Here is a 19,098-nt window from a genome sequence, read left to right on the forward strand (position 1 = left end):
CCTGGAAACGGACAGGTCCTGCAGAGATGGGAGTTCGCGGCCGGTCACCTTCTCAGCAGAGCGCACAATGCGCTGTAGTCTCTGTTTGTCCCTGGCTGTGGCTCCAGCGTACCACACGGTGATGGAGGAGGTGAGGATGGAGTCAATGATGGCCGTGTAGAACTGCACCATCATCTGCGCTGGCAGATTGGCTTTCCTCAGCTGCCGCAGGAAGTACATCTGGGTCTTCCCGGTGAGGGAGCTGATGGTGGGCTCCCACTTGAGGTCCCGGGTGATGGTGGTGCCAAGAAAGCGGAGGGAGTCCACAGTGGAGATGGGGGAGTCTGAGATGATGAGATGAGGGGGGGCTGTGACTTACCTGAAGTTCACGACCATCTCCACTGTTTTCTGGGCGTTGAGCTCCAGGTTGTTACCGCTGCACCAGGACACCATCCGGTCCACCTCCCTCCTGTAGGCAGACTCATCCTTCATATTGCTGCAATTAAGAAAATGTTGGCCTAAACATGCAGAACACAACACATGCATTTGAAGCCGTGCACACTTGTGCACGAGTATGTGCACTTGTGCTGGGCCTGTATATATGTATTGCTTGTACCGGTACCTCCTCTTTTTACAAAGCCGTGCGATGCAGACTCAATAGATTCATTTTGTGACTTTTTTTGATGATTTGGGGAGGTACAGGGTGCTGATGTAGATGTACAGGGATTTGCCTTTTTATTATGCATTTATTCATTAAGGTATTAGAGGGCCTTTGACCTGCTTAGAGATTGATTGATTTACTGTTGTCTTCATTTCTGTGTGTGTGTGTGTGTGTGTGTATGTGTGTGCGTGTGTGTGTGTGTGTGTGCGTGCGTGTAGGTGTGTGTGTAGGTGTGTGTAGGTGTGTGCATGCGTGCATATGTGTGTGTGGGTGTGTGTAGGTGTGTGTGTGCGTGTGTGTGTGTGTGTGCGTGTGTGTAGGTGTGCATATGTGTGTAGGTGTGTGTGTGTGTGTGCGTGCGTGCGTGTAGGTGTGTGTAGGTGTGTGTGTGTGTGTGTGTGTGCGTGTAGGTGTGCATATGTGTGTGTGTGTGTGTGTGTGTGTGTGTAGGTGTGTGTGTGTGTAGGTGTGTGTGTAGGTGTGTGTGTGTGTGTGTGTGTGTGTGTGTGTGTGTGTGTGTGTCTTGGATAGTGGAGTTTTACCCCTGAGATGTTTTGACTAATCTTGTTTTGCTTTGATGCTCGATGTAGATACAGATGATCAAGTTTGTGATGAATAGATTTTCTGTTTTACTTTCTCCATTTTTGCAGCAGACAGGAGTATTCCGAGTGTTGGGCTTGGCTAATGTTCTAAAAATGAGTTCAACTTCATGACATATTTTCAATAAATCCGGTTCAAAATGTACAAATTAATATATAGATTATGATTTCTATGTGATTTCTGTTCCCTATCCAAATGCATAACCAGTGCATAGTTTATCATTGCATGCCTGGTTTTATTTAGATGTTTGTATCTAGTAGGACATGTATCACAAAACCTAAATCTATGTCAAATAATGTTTTTATTGTGCATTAGGAGCCAGAATTTGCTGTGGGAAATAGTCAGGATATCATATCTTTCTTATGTTCCAATTGTCTAATACATTACCATTCTTCAATAATATATATATATATATTTTTTTTTTTCATCAGAATCCCATTGAGATTCATAATCTCTCTTACAAGAATGACTTACTTAATTAAATTGTAAAGTTAATGTGACATTCAGTGCAGCCAGATAAAAAGGCATTTAGAATTAGGTTTACTTACAAATAAACTTACTTTTTACTTTTTTATGCGACAAGTTGGCCACTGTCCAGGGTGTACCCCGCCTAAGGCCCGAAGTCACTGGGATAGGCTCCAGTCACCCGCGACCCCGAAAGGGAACAAGCGGTAGAAAATGGATGGATGGATGGAAACTTACTTTTTATTATAGTATGGATTGAATTATACCTAGCTTCCATAATTGTCACAATTATAATTATTCATATTTTGTTGTTGTTATCTTTTGAATATAACAACTATTGATTAATCTTGACATCCTTAATGTTTATTTATTTTCATTTATTTATTTGACAGGGACAGTGCAATCATACATAGTTACAAAACAAAGCTTGCAGCTGATGTGATGCATACAAAGTTTATAGCCAGTGCTAATTTTCAACTCCTGTCCCTGGTTGGGCTTTACTAAATCCACAGATATAAAACACATTAATGGTGAGTGACCCAAAATGATTCATTCTCATTAGGGATGGGTATTGATAAGATTGTATCAATATAATAATATTGACAGTTCCTCTTCTGCAGAGGGAAAGAAACTGTTCTTGTGGCGGGAGGTTCTGCATGGGGAGTGGCTCAAATTGTTCTTGTCTATTGTCAGCTGTGTACAGATGTACAGGTCCTGTAGAGATGGAAGTCTGCAGCCGATCACCTTCTCAGCAGAGCGCACAATGTGCTGTAGTCTCTGTTTGTCCCTGGCTGTGGCTCCAGTGTACCACACGGTGATGGAGGAGGTGAGGATGGAGTCAATGATGGCCGTGTAGAACTGCACCATCATCCCTGCTGTCAGCTTGGCTTTCCTCCGCTGCTGCAGGAAGTACATCCTCTGCTGGGCCTTCTTGATGAGGGAGCTGATGGTGGGCTCCCACTTCAGGTCCTGGGTGATGGTGATGTCGAGGAAGTAGAATGACTCTACGGTGGTGATGGGGGAGCCTGTCATAGTGAGGGGGGGCTGGGGGCTGTGACTTTCCTGAAGTCTACAATCATCTCCACTGTCTTCTGGATGTTAAGCTCCAGGTTGTTACCTCTGCACCAGGACACCAGCCGGTCCACCTTCCTCCTGTAGACAGACTCTTCCCCGTCCAAAATGATCCCGATTAAGGTGATGTCCTCCGCAAGTTTCAAAAGACCCATTCTCTTAAATATCGTTCACAAATCTGTCAAAATATGTCTCACTGAGCAATTAATAATCCATTCCACCTCACAGGTGTGGCATATCATGAAGCTAATGAGATGTCATGAATATTGCATAAGTGTGCCTTAGGCTGGCCACAATTAAACTCTCTGAAATGTTCAGTTTTGTTTTAGTGGGGGTTCTGGTGGGGTCAGAAAACCAGTCAGTATCTGATGTGACCACCAAAAGCCGCCGAAGTAGCTGGATATTGGCAGGAACTGGAACACTCTGTTATGTATGTATATGCTGAACCAAAGCATCGCAAACATGCTCAGTGGGTGACATGTCCATTGTTCATCCAAAACATCCCCTCAAGTTGCAGCATGTCAATACACGGCCCCACGTTGCAAGGATCCGTGAACAACTCCTGGAAGCAAAAAAACATCCCAGCTCCTGCATGGCCAACATAGTCACCAATTCATGTTGTTAGTTGTTGCTTAGTTAGGGGCTGCTGATATACATGCATATCATCTACTTATTTCTTAGCTGTCACTTGTGCCTTGTAAAGATTTCCATACATCTCTGTATGTCGTCTTGTCTTTGCTCATTCATATTAAGGGCTCTACATCCCATTGCCCTCTTGACTTCCTCCTCCTCCTTCTCAACACTTGCTCCTTCTCATTTTCCCTGCTCATCTCCAGCCTTCATGCCTGACTGCCTGTTGTCTCGACTCGCGCGATAGAATATGTGGTAGACACCCACTCTGACACTTATAGAGAGAACAAAAGGGGTCAGAGAATATACATGTAGAGATCTCTTGCTTAACAATACTTTTACAGTCACCTATTGCACGTGGCTGAACTCATTATCTGTCATTATCTGTATAATTTCAAAGGGTATAAAGAAATATTATGTCATGGAATAATTTGTGGCTTGTGTGTAGATGTATAGTACAATGTGGCTATATTTATGTAATGGAAAAGAATAATGCTGCTGATGATAATTTCCACTGTATGTCATAACCATATAGAACACAGTTACACCTTTTGAAGGTCTTTGACACAACAAAACTATGCTCATTTTACTTTTATATGCGAGCGTCAAGCCTCTCACTGTCCAGAAATATATTATTGAGTGATTACGTCATTAGGAGGAAATATGGACCTGCTTTGTACGATTTGCATGTGAACTTTCCCTCGCTGGTTACATCTAATTGAAACGCATTACACATTGTCTGACATATTTAGATGCTAATGGGGCCTTGACCAGACTATAGTTCACCAATCCATGTAATAATTCTGGACATATTAATAATTTAAAAGAATACATTAATATGATATTTTGGCACATTTCTTGCATTAAGGTGGATTTTAGTTGTAACAGGAAAGTCTGTTGAGGATTTGTAATTCATTTTCAGACTTTGACAAATATTAATGATCCTCAAGGCAAATGACGTCAACATAGTGGGTCAAAAAGTACAAATTATAACAAAAAGCAAAATAAATAAAAATAAATGATGGAGAGGGACTTTGATGTATGTGAAAGATGTTTTTATGCTGCTGAGAGAATTGGATGTGAATGAGGTTAGTAACTTTTTTGATTGGCATTGGCTGGTTTATTGTAGTGCCATTTTCACTTGAATGTCTGATTTGATTAACTTTATGGTATGGAGTATGTAATGAATCTTGTTCTGTATTGTTCACTGTGGGAGCAAAGCTGTAGGAATCTGTTGGAGAATGAGCTCCTCTGTCCCTCTATTGCCCGGTGCAGTGGGTGGGCAGGAGTGTGCATGATGAGAGCAGTTTGTCCAGTCTGTTCCCGTCCCTCAGTTCGACAATCATCTCCTGCTCACAGCCAGCCACTCAACTAGCTTCACAGATCAGTGTGTGCAAAATATTTTTTGCTATAATAACTCCAAAGTCCTTTTGTCTTTTCCAGGTCGAGCCATCAAACATGTCAAAGAGTCAATCTTCACCCCAGAGGCCGGAGCCAGAAAGGGCGTGCCCAAGGTTTTAGTGGTTCTCACAGATGGACGCTCCCAGGACGATGTGAACAAAGTGTCCAAAGAGATGCAGATGGAAGGTGGGCAGTGTGTGTGTGTTGTTTTACCAGCTAGCCCTGTCAAAATACACACATTTAGTGCTATAACTTACTACAGGAATAATCATGATAAAAGATTATAAGGAAGACTGCTTTATGTCACTGACGCTGGATAATCCCAGTAAAACCTTTCTGACTGAACCATATTGTAAAAAATCAAATGAAAAATCACAAGCTGTTAGGAATAAATTGCAGTAGAAAACACTTTTTTGTTTGTTAGTATCTATAATGAAGCATCAATATGTTAATATTCAACCCTAAAATGTAACTATTGAAAATAAGTTCCACACTACATGAATTAACATTGGTTCATCATTTAATAAAATCTAAGTCAGTAAGAAACTTATCTTGACAGGCCAATGGAGCTCAACAGTCCCGCCCACTTCAAACTTCACCAGATGTACATTTGTCTTTCCTTTTTGTCATAGGGATTTAGAAGAATTCATTCAGTATATTAAGAGTTTAACGGAACAACAGAGGCTAATCAGCTATGTGCTAACTAATGTCCATAACGCGATTGTTTTCAGTCCAAAAAACACATGTGAAACTTACAGATTAAAATGATAGGTCTTTTTTCAGCCTTAAAACATTCTTCTTTTGTCTTGTTTTCGTTAAATATCTTACGTAAACCCTTTCAGGATACATCATCTTTGCTATTGGCTTTGCGGATGCTGACTACGGCGAGCTGGTGAATATTGCCAGTAAACCCAGCGATAGACATGTCTTCTTTGTGGACGACTTGGACGCTGTGAAGAAAATAGAAGAACAGCTTATAACATTTGTCTGTGAAGCTGCCACTGCCAGTAAGTAACCTGACATTTTCAAAGAGACAGATGGGGAATAAAAGGACTTCAAACTGAAAGCTCACTAAAAAACTAAATGTAAGAAGAGGGAATGTACAAAAAAGTTATTTTGTTCTTGAACCTAAAACTGTCTTTGTACCTTTCAGCCTGCCCGTCAGTTTTGATGAGTGGTAACACGTTGGCAGGTAAGGTGCACCGAGGACAAAGAATTAAGAATTAACTACACTGTTTTTTATTAAAGAAATCCTGTTTATTTTTTGTCTGAAGGTTTCCGCATGATGGAGAAGTTCAGTTTGGTGGAGAAAGAATACAGCACTATTCCTGGTGTTTCTTTAGAGCCGGGGTCATTCAACAGTTTCCCTTGTTACCGCTTACACCGAGACGCCCTGGTTTCCCAACCCACTAAGTGAGTAACACTGTACATTGAGGTTGAAGGATTAGACAAAATCTCTAATATCTATTAAGGTTGTTAGGGCTGTACTCCAAACATAAATATGCATATCGTGATACTTTGTCATTTCACTATATATTTTAGATCTTTTTTTTAGTTATGAGACGAGAGATCTTGTGTTTTGCATTGGAAATGTTATTACCTAAATAGTTCCAACATTTGTGATTTACATGAGGACATTTACATTTCTATATTAACTTCTTTTCACCATTTTAAAAGTGTCCCACATTAAAGGTGTGATGTTTTCGTTCAGCTGCGTGAGGTTTGGTCTGAACTGTAATTCTTCTGTCTGTGACAAACACCTTAAAAGTTAAAGAAGGTGCTGAAGGGCTGAAAGGTGTAGTGAAAATACAGCTCTCAAATGAACAAGAAAAGGGCCCTGAAAGACAGTCGTAACTTTAACTGCTCCATAAGAGTCACACGTACTTTAAAATCACTAAAGAAGAACTTGATATATCTCAGGTCACTTTTGCTTTATTGTACTCCAGGTACCTCCACCCTGAAGGTTTGCCCTCTGACTACACCATCTCTATGATGCTCCGACTTCTGCCTGAGACCCCGCAGGAGCCATTTGCATTATGGGAAATACTGGACAAAAACAATGACCCGTTAGTCGGAGTCATCCTCGACAGTAAGTTATTTTGTATTCGATCTATTAATGAGAAAATTATGATATAATTTTAATAATTATAATATTTGCTTTGAATATTACAACATTAAACTATGAATAATGAATAATAGAATATGAATTATGGACATTACAATGTATCGCTATCATGTCAGTTTTCCCATTTCTGCAGGTAAACTTTATTTTTTGCCTCATAATTGTATATTTTTTGGGCCCAGACTCAGGAAAAACACTGACTTTCTTCAACCACGACTACAAAGGGGACTTCCAGACAGTCACGTTTGAGGGAGTGGAAATAAAAAGAATCTTCCATGGAAGTTTTCACAAGGTACGTTTTATAATTTACCACGGATCAATCCTTGGTGCATGAACTGTGCTGGCTTCATATTTTTTACTTGTGTAATATTAGCAACACTGGTATTTCTGTGTTCAAAAGACTTTGTTTGTATTCGATTTAGGTGAGGGCGACTGCCAATAAAAGCTACACATCTTCATATATTTTTAATGTATAACTGTGTTTATAAAGTTGCCTGTCTGTTAATCGAAGTAAAAAAATTGTCATCTGTTACGTAAAGGGATAAATAATAACAATCCATGATTGATGGATTTTAAATTATCTCGCTTGTTTGCTTTCAAGTTTAATCCAAATGTGACAATGATTTCCCAAATGCCATTTCATTCGTCTCATAAAACTCCTCTGCGCTGTCCTTCATCGCCAGTGTTTTTTCATTGTTGTTTTGTGTCTATTTTCTGACAATGTTCAGTGAGACAGCAGATGCAGCCGGCTGCACAGCCTCATAAAGTGTGTATGTCTCTGATTAGATGAGATGACAACTGTAAAGTGTTTTGTGGCTCTGTTTGTTGTACAAAGATTTCCATAGGAAAACATCCCATGAGAGCAGAATACTGTGTTCAGTGAAGCACGTACAGAAAAGCATCTCCCTGTTGTACTCCAGTAGTTGATGGTGACTTTTATGGATGGGCAAGCAGACTTGTAGTGTTCATAAACATTTTGTGGATTATTTGCACTTAAAAGTGAAAAAAAACAACAATAACATCCAGAAGTTAGTCTTAAACCCAGCTGTCCAGAGCACAAAGGCAAATGCTTCTTTTATTGAGTTAAACTGTCATAAACAATGTTAAAATACTGCCTGTATTTCTAACTTACAGTTTATCATTTGAAACGTGAACAGAGCCTTAGCTTCAAACAAAGACTTGTCTCTAAAGCTAGTTTTTAGGTAACTTGTTGAAACTTGGCGCATGTGCAGACCTCTAAAACAAGCTGCTGTCCGCTCTGATTGTAAAAGCACATGTTGGAGAGCAAAGCATGAACGGGCCTCTGTACAAGCTGAGAGAGAGCACAGCACGGCAGATAAACAACCAAGATTCCTGGCCTGCAGTATTGCTCAGTGGCCTGTATATGAATATAATATAATCTAAATATAGTTGTGACGCATGGTGATTTTAAATGTTTTATATGTTAAACCTATTTCTGTTGGATGGACCATCTGAATATAAGTTCTATATAAAGGAGTATTTTTGAAGATCAAACATTATATTTGAATGGACATGGTCCAGTGTTTTAAGCTAAAGAATCTAAACATATTTTTTCACTATCTGTAGTTGCTGACAAGTCTATTGTTTTAGGCTTATTGTTATTGTGAGTCATTACATGACTCACAATGTTAAAGGGGCAATATGTCACTTTTTTGGTGGAGGGTTCACCATGGAGATGTTAATGTTTGTCCCACAATATGCTATTATCTCCATGAAGAAAAGCAGCACACCACCAGGCTAAGTTACAGGTCAGATCTTTGGAGAGGTGACCCTGTTCTCAGTAACAATACATATTTTTCCAGGTATTTTTGAGCAATAAAAACCCCTGTAATTGAATAAATGCAGGATAAATGAGCAATAACATCCCCAAAGACACGAGCAGATGGCAAACACTCCACCAATGAATAAATAAGTCTGAAATATTCCTTGCGCTGCAATCCACTATAGAGACAAATTCAGCCAGTACATGGTATGAACTCATTCAATAATGCAAATGTGAGATTGCTCCGTTCTAACAGTGGATCGAGCAGAAAGTGCCGAGTCGGCAGAAACGCTGCTCGGTTTGTCTGTTTGAGCCTACGTCGCCTCACAAAGCGTGTTTAAAAAGTGCCATAACAATCCCAGTGTGAGCAGCGAGAGTGCCAGTTTTCCAGATTCACGCCGCGAAATCTCTGCCTTGTTTGTGTTGACTTCATCCCAGGCGGTGATTTATCAAACTCGGCGTATTTTGCATTTGTTTTACAGTTTCTCGTGTCCTCCTTTGCCCTCGCTATACCGTCCTCGTTCATACACAAAGGGATGTGAGAGCTGTTATCTCTCTCTCTCTGATGTGTCAAAGCCTGTGATGAATAGAGCTGTGCAAAATGTCTGTTTGAGATTTTTCTGTAATGCACAAAAAACATGAATAATTCCATAGGCCTTTGTCATTTGCTTTGTTTTGACATTTCCTTTTGCGGATAACATGCAGCAGATGTGTAGCTCACTGTGTTTTTTCCACGGTTATGAGAATATACCCCAAAGATACTGCGTTATTGCTTCATAAAATAAAGTGCAATTTGTCTTATGAAATGATACAAAAATAAATGTTTAGATTCAGAAAGAATAAGTTATTAACTTGACACGGATAAATTGGGTGTCTTGTTGTTTTCTTGTAAGATTTTAGTGTTGTATTAAGAAACTTGCCAAATTTAAGGAGCATAATATACTGAGAAGACTTTTATTTTCACATAAACAGGTAATTGAAATTGAATTTATTTAGAAAGCGAACAGAATTATCTAAAGAGGCTACAATAAAAACATTGGAATTGGGAGCTTTTACACTGGGGACACATCAGGTGCAGTGATTAACATAGGCTCCTGTACAAAATGGAACAAATTTGTAGTTAATAGGCGTAGTTTGACCTAATATGTGTAGGCATAGCAGTGCATACTGTTAATACATGTACTTGCTTGGGGAATATTTATGTTTTAGGTTTAGTGTTCAGCTTCCAGGGGCAATTCATTTGATCAGCATCAGAACATAAGAATCAGTTTCACAAGCGAATCACGCAGCAAACATGGTGCAGCCCATTCAGAAATGTGGTACAATGTAAAAGGCACTTGCAGAGAACCTAAAGGGCTGCAAAGAATTTAGCAGCCTATAGAAGTTGGAGAAAAGGATTTTGAATGATGTGTTTTACTGCACAGTAAGACTACCTTAATAACTTGTTATTTTACATACAAAAGGCAATATAATCCAGCTTTACCCACAAGCTCAATTTTCACTTCATCAGCGTTTTATTGTTGGGCATTGGAGGATTAACCGTAGACCATTTGAGGGTTGATGGGTTGTGCTCAGTTCTCAGTGATAAAAATGTTTAATAGATACCAACACGTAATAACATTTCCATGGAAACAAGCTGGCGGCGTATTGTACTTCCGGCAAGTTACAGGTCACATCTGTGGATAGGCAAGCCCAATCACCGTAAGAATGTGTAAAGTATTGAAGGCTTTCTGGACAATAAAATTTCCCCATCAACCCAAAACATGCACAATAGGTCCAATCCTCCAGCTATGGTGGTCAATTAAATTTATTCTGTAATGCCCAATATCACAACAGCAGTTGCCTTGGTGGGCGAGTTGTTGAGTTTACCAACAGAATGTTGAGACTCAAACAATGAAACAGTCTTTGGTCAATAATAGAGAAGCAGATTAAACAACAATTGTCACAGGAATTAAACCAATTCCCTGACCCTCCAGCGAGGAAAAACTACAAACAATAAAATGTACTGTAACCTGATTTTCCAACCGCAAAAAGAGGAAGAAGGTATTTAAATCAATCGAACTTGTTCCTAGCTCTCACAAACCCTTTATGTTCACATGTATTCATTTTACAGGTTGTTTTTTTTCAGTCGGCAAGTGAAGCTTTTTGTTTACAAAAAAAAAAACAAGCCAGGTACCCCAACTTTAATTTTGTTAAAATTAGATTGTTTTTTCTTCTGCTCTTACAGCTTCATGTTATCGTGAGCAAGACCACTGTCAAAGTAGTCCTGGATTGTTCATTGATTGGTGCAAAACCAGTGAACGCAGCGGGGAACATCACCACAGACGGAGTGGAAGTCCTGGGACGTTTGGTGAGATCTCGCGGGAGACGAGACAGCTCTGCTCCGGTCAGTATCAACTCTGCTTAACTAAGTTTATAATTAATTCAGCTGTTTAAAGGGCCTGTACCTGTAAAGTCCAGGAATTACTATTATTATAAGGAACTTTGTTGATGAAAATACAGAAGCCAGTTTTTTGTTTTGTTTTTTTAAATATGAGAACAATGTGTTAGTGACTATTCCAGACTGTTGTTTGTCGATCTTAGTTCAACATACAGTAAGAGTGAGAGTGTGCGTGCGTGCGTGCATGTGTATGCTTAATTGCCTGTGAAATAGTAGCTATAAAAAAAACACATTTTAGGCAGATTTTAGGCACACTTTGGCAGTGTGTTTGGTAGAAAAATTGGATTAATAACAACATAAGATTAACAATTTTCACTTAATTTGCTAACAGGACATTTTGTGTTACTAGAATTGGTGAATATGGAAACACAGCTTTTAAACTGACTGCCCTATTTATTATAATACATGTGTGTGTTAACTGGGTCAAAACCCCAAACCAATCCCAACAGGACTATTTTAGGTCCAATTAGTTCCATTTTGTCTTAGAGTGCACAGCTCTTTAAAGTGTGAGACCCCCTGTGTCTGTATGATATGAGGGCAATAATTAAAGAATAAACCATTTTCCAAAGGCATATAAGCTTTTACCCTTCTTGACTCAAATGTACTAGATTCACTAGTAATATGCGGTACAAAATGCTGATAATAATAAATGGTTGTGTTACTCTTTCAGTCTTTGCAATTTGCAAATTATCACTGTTTAAATAGTGATTTTGATTTGCCCAAGAAAAAATAGTATTGTATTTTTTCATTTTTATTCTTTAGCGTCCATAATGGTCCACAAAGTAACAATGAAGCACTGACCTAATTTAAAGTCTGGTGTGGAGCCCATTACAGCTCAGCCTCCAGGACTCTGTTTATTAGCTATCATTCGACTGCTGCTGCCTTTCTCCCAGAATATTTCAGCTTCTCATTAGAACTCATAAGAAGCAGCTCTCCTTCTTATCAACACTGGGTCAAAATAAACCCTCCCTATTTCTAAAGGCTATAGTTGATATTTCAGTTCTGTTTTATTTTAGCCACACATTTATGACATGTTGCAGAATTGTACGTTTAATGCACTGGTAATTGCTTTGTGTATTTTTGCAGTTTCAGCTGCAGATGTTTGACATCATCTGCAGCACGTCCTGGGCCAGCAGAGATAAGTGCTGTGAACTTCCAGCTTTGGTACGTTATTTTTCCTCTTTTTATCTTTTCTGGACTTTGCTTGATTCATTGTTTTTAATTAACTGTTTTGTTGTGTAAAATGTTGTTGAGTGTCCCGAAAAGTGCCTTATAAATAAAAATACGGTTATTACATTAGATTATTACACTCGATAACTGCATTAACGCTGTTGTGAACTTAACTTTCTGTCTCCCACCTGTTTCATGAATATGTTATTGTAAGAAAAGTTCCACAGTAAGATATTAAACAAATGTAGCATTTACAGTTGTTTTTAAATGCTAAAACATACCTTGAAAAACATGCATTCTCACTGTGGACAGGATCAAATTTCCATTGACACAAACTGTGATTTGGCCTTGTGGCGTCACTTACTTGTCTCCAAGGAGATGAATACGTTTATTGCCAAGTTTATTTATAGAGCACAATTCATGCACAAATTAACTCAAAGTGTTTTACATAACAGGAAAAGATGCATTCAAATCACCATACAAACAGATATAAACCTAAATAATCAGTATGAAATTGACTTTAAAAGCGAAGACTGGAGTCAGAATCCTTTCAGTCAAATGCACCGTTAAACAGAACAGCCATAATGTGGATCATCTCAGGCAAAGGAATAACACATTCATTACATTGCACCTTTAAAGTACTAACTGGGAATATTAAGGAGCAAGCTTCTTTATTATTCTTATCTTTTTGCCGACACAAGTGTTGAACCACATAACACATGCACTTTTGTTTATCCAGCATCTTGTGTATTTTTATAGAGAGTTGAAGAGCAGTGTCCCATGATGCCTCATGCCTGCACTTGCTCTCAGGACAGTAAAGGACCCCCAGGGCCCACTGGACCACCTGTAAGTATCCTCTAAGGTTCATTTTGTGATGCCATTTATAAAGCTATCGCCCTAGTAGAAAAAACGTATGAATATTCATGCTGTGCCACCTTATGTCTATAGAATCACTTTGTCTGGAAATCCTGACACTTGACAATTGTAGAGGTTGGACTACTTTTTCACAGGCTTTACTTTATTTCACAGTAAAATAACATGGTGAGTGGGCTGATAACATTATGCAATTGGCAGTACCATGCTAGGTTAGGGTTCAGAAGATGAATCATTACTATGAGATACAGTAGAATGACAAACGTGTCCTGTCCCCATATACCATGTTATTTGTGCTAGCTCACAATCTACAATATGTAAAATTACATTTAAATATAGTAGAAACATTTATTTCCAAATAAAAAGGTCTTGAGGAAATGAGCTGTCTGGATGAACGATAACCTTCATAAATACTGTATAATCATAATGGGTTATATAGATATTCTAAAGGGCACATTAGCTGTGTGTCCAGGCTCCACTGACACTATTATAGCAGAGGCCAGTGTCAGTGCAGCTACAGAGAAACAGCCATATTCTCGTCACGCAGCAGGTAAAAGCTGATAGAGGCTGACAGAAGAAACCAAGCAAATGAGCTTGTTTGTGAGTCAGGTTTCTCTCTCACTTTTCCATTTAGGATTTCTATCTGCCCCCCTCATTTATAGGCCTTCTCTGTTGTTGTCTAGAGTGAGATAGGTGTGTGGATCAACAAAAGTGGTGTTGAAGTAATTATACTGCAGTTTTATATATAATTGGTACACATTTCATCTCTGTTTTTGTTCCAGTTTTATAATCTGCGCTTTCAAATTGTATTACTTTTCTCAATAATTGTAAAATTGTAGAAAAATTGCGTTTGTAACAATGGCCGAATGTTAAAACAGTTCTTATTAGAATTAGAAGCTCTAATTTGTAATGTGCAAATTATGATGACAATGCTGTGGGCTGTTTTCATACTTTACTTTGGTTTTGTTGACTTGTTTGAATGAAAAGACTAATCCTGTTGAATTGCAATCTCTGCTGCCGCTCAATACAAAGCATCAGTTTGCGAATAGTCACATTAAGGAAAAGAAGACATGCTCCCTCCACTATTGAATTTTCTTTAACTGAAATGCATCTATACTGCAGATTTGTTTGATGCTCTCAAGACCACTTCTCAGGGAGCACACTTTTGCAATTTAGTCACTTTTACCACCAATAATCACTGTTCATTCATTTGGCCACAGACCGTTTTGGATGCATTCTTGAATCTGTAAGAGATGGTGCCAAACAATTATTGTACTTGAAAAAAGGTCAAAACACTCTACATATTATTATTAGGTCTGGCGTGTTACTTATTTGTGTTGTTTCATCTTACATTTTCCCATGGGTTGAGCTTTATTCTTGTCTCCTGAAGCTGAAAATGGTAATGCAGAGACCACAGTTACGTTCAGGGACTTCCATATAAGAAAACACAGGAAGAGCACATCACAAATGGACCAATTATTAACATATGTGTAGGGCTTCTTCTCTTTTAAACCTTGAAGGGGTCAGTAGGAGTTTTCTGCTGATGTTACTGAAGAATGTATTGTAAGTTCAGAGAGCTCAAAATAGTGAGTTATGGCTTAAAGATTAAGGAAAAATATTTGATTGCAATTTTTTGGACAGGCATTGCAATCGCAATTAGACTTGCAATATAAGATTTGCTAATGCAATTACGTTCAAAGTTCCCATTTTAAACATGACCATGGGCATTAAAATTTGAAAGAAGACATACATATGAACTGCTAAACTAATACAAGTCTCTCAGGGATATTAGAACATTTAAACATACATTATAAATGTTATTAAGCCGTTAACCAAAGACGTGTGTTAAATGACCACATACAAAATGTTTGTAAGAGCATTAAGCTGCTTTTTAAACGAAATAATAATTGCAAGGAAATGTAAATAGTAGTAAATAAATAGTGCACATTACACTAAAAACAATTGAGGGAGGTTTTTTAATCATTTTAAATTCAAAAGCTTGGACCGGCTCTCTATTGGGGGCTCAACCCTCTCTGTCCCAATCTCAGGTCCGCCCCTGCTGCAGGGCACTCGACAGATTCCGTCAATTAAGCCATATATCTGACTGGACTGTCCTGTCGGTCAAGAGCACACAAGAGGAAACACTTCTGCTGCACAAACTCATGTCAGGACAGTGAACTCCTGTTTTATCTTCCATTCAAGCTAAAGCAAAAGCTATAATGAATTCCTTTCCCCCTAGTAGATTTCCACGTTGCATTGCACATCTTATTATGGCATTATTTCACGGTTTATTTGTGACTTCTTCTCTGTGAATATTAGACCTCTTTGCACAACATAAGGACCAAATAAAAGGCTCCAGTTTCATTTAATCTCACTAGAAGTTTGAAACTCTTCTTAAAAGACACAATTTGTCTAACAGATCTGCTCTGGCGCTGCTCACAAGACGCACACAGCCTCCCATAGGAGAGAGAAAAAGAGAAAGGGAAAGAGAGAACTTGTGGCCACACAAACGTTTCAGGGACATATTCAGCAAAACTGGTATGAGGCAAAGAGCCGCATTCTGATTGGCCATGAGCCGAATGTGGCTCGCGAGCCTCGGGTTCGCCACACCCTGCATCTCGTTGGCATCTTATCTATGTTTATTCAGAGTAATTTTTCACCAAGATCTGGTAACTGGTACTGATATTATTGCGTCATGTTTTTGTGTAAACAGAGTGGGTTTTTGGTGTATTTTTCAGGGTGGTCCTGGCATTAGGGGAGCCAGAGGAGACAGAGGAGAGCCAGGAGTGACAGTAAGTTAACACTGTTTTGAACCACTGGCTTCACAAACTATCTCTAATGCACGTCTATAAGTCACAACAAAGCAGATTTCCCTTTTCCCCCCCGAGCCCTTTCATCTACAGCTCACTCGCTCTGCACCTTTTTCATATCAACAACAGAGTAGCCCTAAGCCAAAGGAAATGGCCAATAATCCAAGCTCCTGTAGCCTATAGTTGGTTCACAAGGTACACAGTATATGGCTGAGTTATATCACAATAAAAACAAAACTGTGACCTGATTCCTGTGATAATAGGCCATGTTGCTACAGTTCTATGCTCAAACACACTCACTTCCTCACTCACTTCCCCTTTTGGTCATGATCTGACTGCGTGACAGGTGGATTTAACCAATCACAGCGAAGTGTGAAGGAATAAATGGCTATAGTTTACTCTTATACGAAATATAAAGATTGTAACATGAATCGTGAAAGCATTGTGAAACACTGAAATCTAGGCTTTAAGAAAATGCTTATATGCATTTTTTCGGCATATCACTCAGGCTGTTTCTGTTATATTTGTTATAACACAATAATAGTCAAAAAAATAGTAAACAATAGTGCTATTTATGAGAAGATGAAAGCTGTTACAAGTAAAGTTATTTATTTCAGGCCCATGTGTCTTTTGACCACACTTGAGTGACAGTGTGTTCAGTACAAAACGTATAGTTGCCCAACCACAAGTAAAAACAGCATACTTCTGTTCTGAAATATTTGACAACGAAGAAGCAAATGTACAATAAGGAACATGTGTGTTTTATTGGAAGGACATATAATTTGTTGTTGGCACACACGAGTGACACGTCTATATGTGAATTTGTACTGTATCCTAGTAGTGTGAGATCAGCAGCATTTAAAGCACTCCCTTCCAGATCTATAAGAGCAGCATCCATTCAACCTTATTTGACTTATTTAAACTGAGACATTAATACATATACATCCAGCCTTGGTCATCATGGGTAATTTCTCCTCCTATATTTCTGTGGGGAGGTTTTGTATATTTGTAATTATATTTTTTCCTGCTCTGATAATGTTTCGATTGTTTTTACAGATAATCCTCGCCTCAAAGCCAGTAATTGCACGGACTGACAGTAAAGCAATAAACATTGAGTCAAATAAGGATTCTTTTGGCTACGTCTACTGCTGAGCGTACAATACACAAACGCTTAGTTCAGGAGCAGAGCAGGTTTACAGTGGATGAAATAATGTGATAAACCAGCACAAACTGATAATAGACAGACGGAGACGTGTTTCTGGAGTCAATTACCAAAGCTGTTTGTTTTAGCAAAGACTACTTGTGTACCACATGTTGTGGTGATTGTAATCTGGGTTTGTCACAGCAGTGTGTGGGAGAGCCGCTGTAGAGAAGAACGGCTCCATTCAGTTACATGTTGTTACCATCTCTCTTTCATTAGCCCGTCAACAAACTGGACTTTAGAATAACAAATAATGATCTTCTAATAATAATAACTACACTGTTCAAATAGGACTGTGGGACAATTTAAAAGGATCTATAGTGCTTACATGTCTCAAAAGAAATCAATTGGTAAAAAATAAATAAATCAATTGGTTGAACACTGAATTAGAGTTGTCTTAAGGATTAACAATGTGATGCTAATCTATACTAAAACTAGTATAAATATTACTCATTAGAGCAGAGCAGTTTTAAAAAGATCTTGAGCTCAGAACTATATTTTGATCATATGGTACCATAAAGAAAGTACAATTATTTTGTGTTGAAAATGAGCATTTTATAATCATTGTAGTATCGAAATCGCTGTTGACTTCTTCCTTCAAAATTGAGTTTGAAATGTTATTTGAGAACACTACTCTGAAGATTCATGCCGTTTCAAAATTATTTGTTGTCATATCGGTTGCTCTAACACTGCTTACTTCTCCAGGGACCACAGGGACCTGTTGGTGAGAGCGGACCCCCAGGACCCTCAGGACCCCCTGGCCCTCAAGGACCCAGTGGACTGTCTATTCAGGGCCCTCCGGTAAGATATGACCATGGGCAGGAATAAATTCAAGTGTTAATACCTGTATTTTGAGCGTGTCCCACAAGTATACAACTATAAGTGAAATGTAGCTGTAATGTCTTTTATTGGGTTATTAACTGAATAACCCAAAGCTTGTTCAGAGTCACATTATGTATCGTATGTTTCATTGTTCCCTATGTGCTTTTTTACTGCTCAAACTAACTGACCCTGGTGGGATTAATAAAGGTGTCTGAATCTGGATCGATTAATATTGTTTTTTTAATATCACAGGGGCCCGCTGGTCAGAAAGGAGACACCGGTGATGTTGGACCAGCCGGATCAATGGTGAGAGAGTCTTTTGTGTCTTTCAGTTTGAGTGCTCAGTCGAAGTTCACACAACAGTTGAAGAGGGAGCAGATCGCCTGTTTTATTCTCAGCACACATCCAGAGCAGTGTAATGCAATCATTGAAATGTGTGAGGTCATTACTTGTACCTCTGTTATTTGGCAGTGGACCAATTAGAGGTACTGCTGAATTAATTTAATAGTTTGCTTCTGGGAGCTCTGGTCATCATCATCTGTAAATGTGACTGTGTCCCAGAGCGGGTTTGTCTTTCATTTGTCATTGAGTTGGGTTTCCTCTGAATCATTTTTGCATATCTTGTAGTTAAATAATTATTGTTTTGCTATTTGTTGACTTAACTGATACATTTATAATCAACTTATCACAAACTCTTGAATGATCTAAACTAAACTACAAAAGTGACATGTTTTAAAATGCTTTTGGCTCGTACAAAGCAGACCTCAGTCTCTCTGCGGTATCTGCTTCTGCTGCAGTGATAGTGCGGCTTTGTCCAGCAAATAGCAGGGTTTTTATCAGGTTTATGAGCTACAAGAAAAACAGAAATGCCACCTTTATAATCTCTACGCTGGGAGATATAATCTTTAGGAGCCACTATGGGATTTCATAAGTGGCTCGTGTATATCTCAGTGGCCATTTTAGTGTATATTGTATTTGGCAGATAGATATAAACTATGGGTAATGCGTTTGACAGTAAAATAACAGACTAGGACTTGAAGCCGATTTGTTTTGTTCTACCTGTTATAATA

At 38.8% G+C, this 19,098-nt stretch overlaps 1 protein-coding gene across 1 annotated transcript in view; it reads left to right on the forward strand.

The window, feature by feature from the left end:
- Positions 1 to 19,098, forward strand: part of col14a1a (collagen, type XIV, alpha 1a) — a 98,435-nt gene that overhangs the window by 62,917 nt on the left and 16,420 nt on the right. The window contains exons 27-38 of the mRNA XM_072460095.1: positions 4,850 to 4,993; positions 5,650 to 5,814; positions 5,961 to 5,999; positions 6,082 to 6,220; positions 6,754 to 6,896; positions 7,112 to 7,221; positions 10,940 to 11,098; positions 12,239 to 12,316; positions 13,082 to 13,168; positions 15,934 to 15,987; positions 17,912 to 18,007; positions 18,281 to 18,334. Coding sequence (XP_072316196.1) covers positions 4,850 to 4,993; positions 5,650 to 5,814; positions 5,961 to 5,999; positions 6,082 to 6,220; positions 6,754 to 6,896; positions 7,112 to 7,221; positions 10,940 to 11,098; positions 12,239 to 12,316; positions 13,082 to 13,168; positions 15,934 to 15,987; positions 17,912 to 18,007; positions 18,281 to 18,334 — 1,268 coding nt within the window. The remainder of the gene's footprint in view (positions 1 to 4,849; positions 4,994 to 5,649; positions 5,815 to 5,960; positions 6,000 to 6,081; positions 6,221 to 6,753; positions 6,897 to 7,111; positions 7,222 to 10,939; positions 11,099 to 12,238; positions 12,317 to 13,081; positions 13,169 to 15,933; positions 15,988 to 17,911; positions 18,008 to 18,280; positions 18,335 to 19,098) is intronic.

This window comes from Eucyclogobius newberryi, unplaced genomic scaffold (genome assembly GCF_026437365.1).
Source record: "Eucyclogobius newberryi isolate DKJ021-1_F unplaced genomic scaffold, fEucNew1.0.hap1 SCAF_3, whole genome shotgun sequence".
Lineage (NCBI taxonomy): Eukaryota > Metazoa > Chordata > Actinopteri > Gobiiformes > Gobiidae > Eucyclogobius > Eucyclogobius newberryi.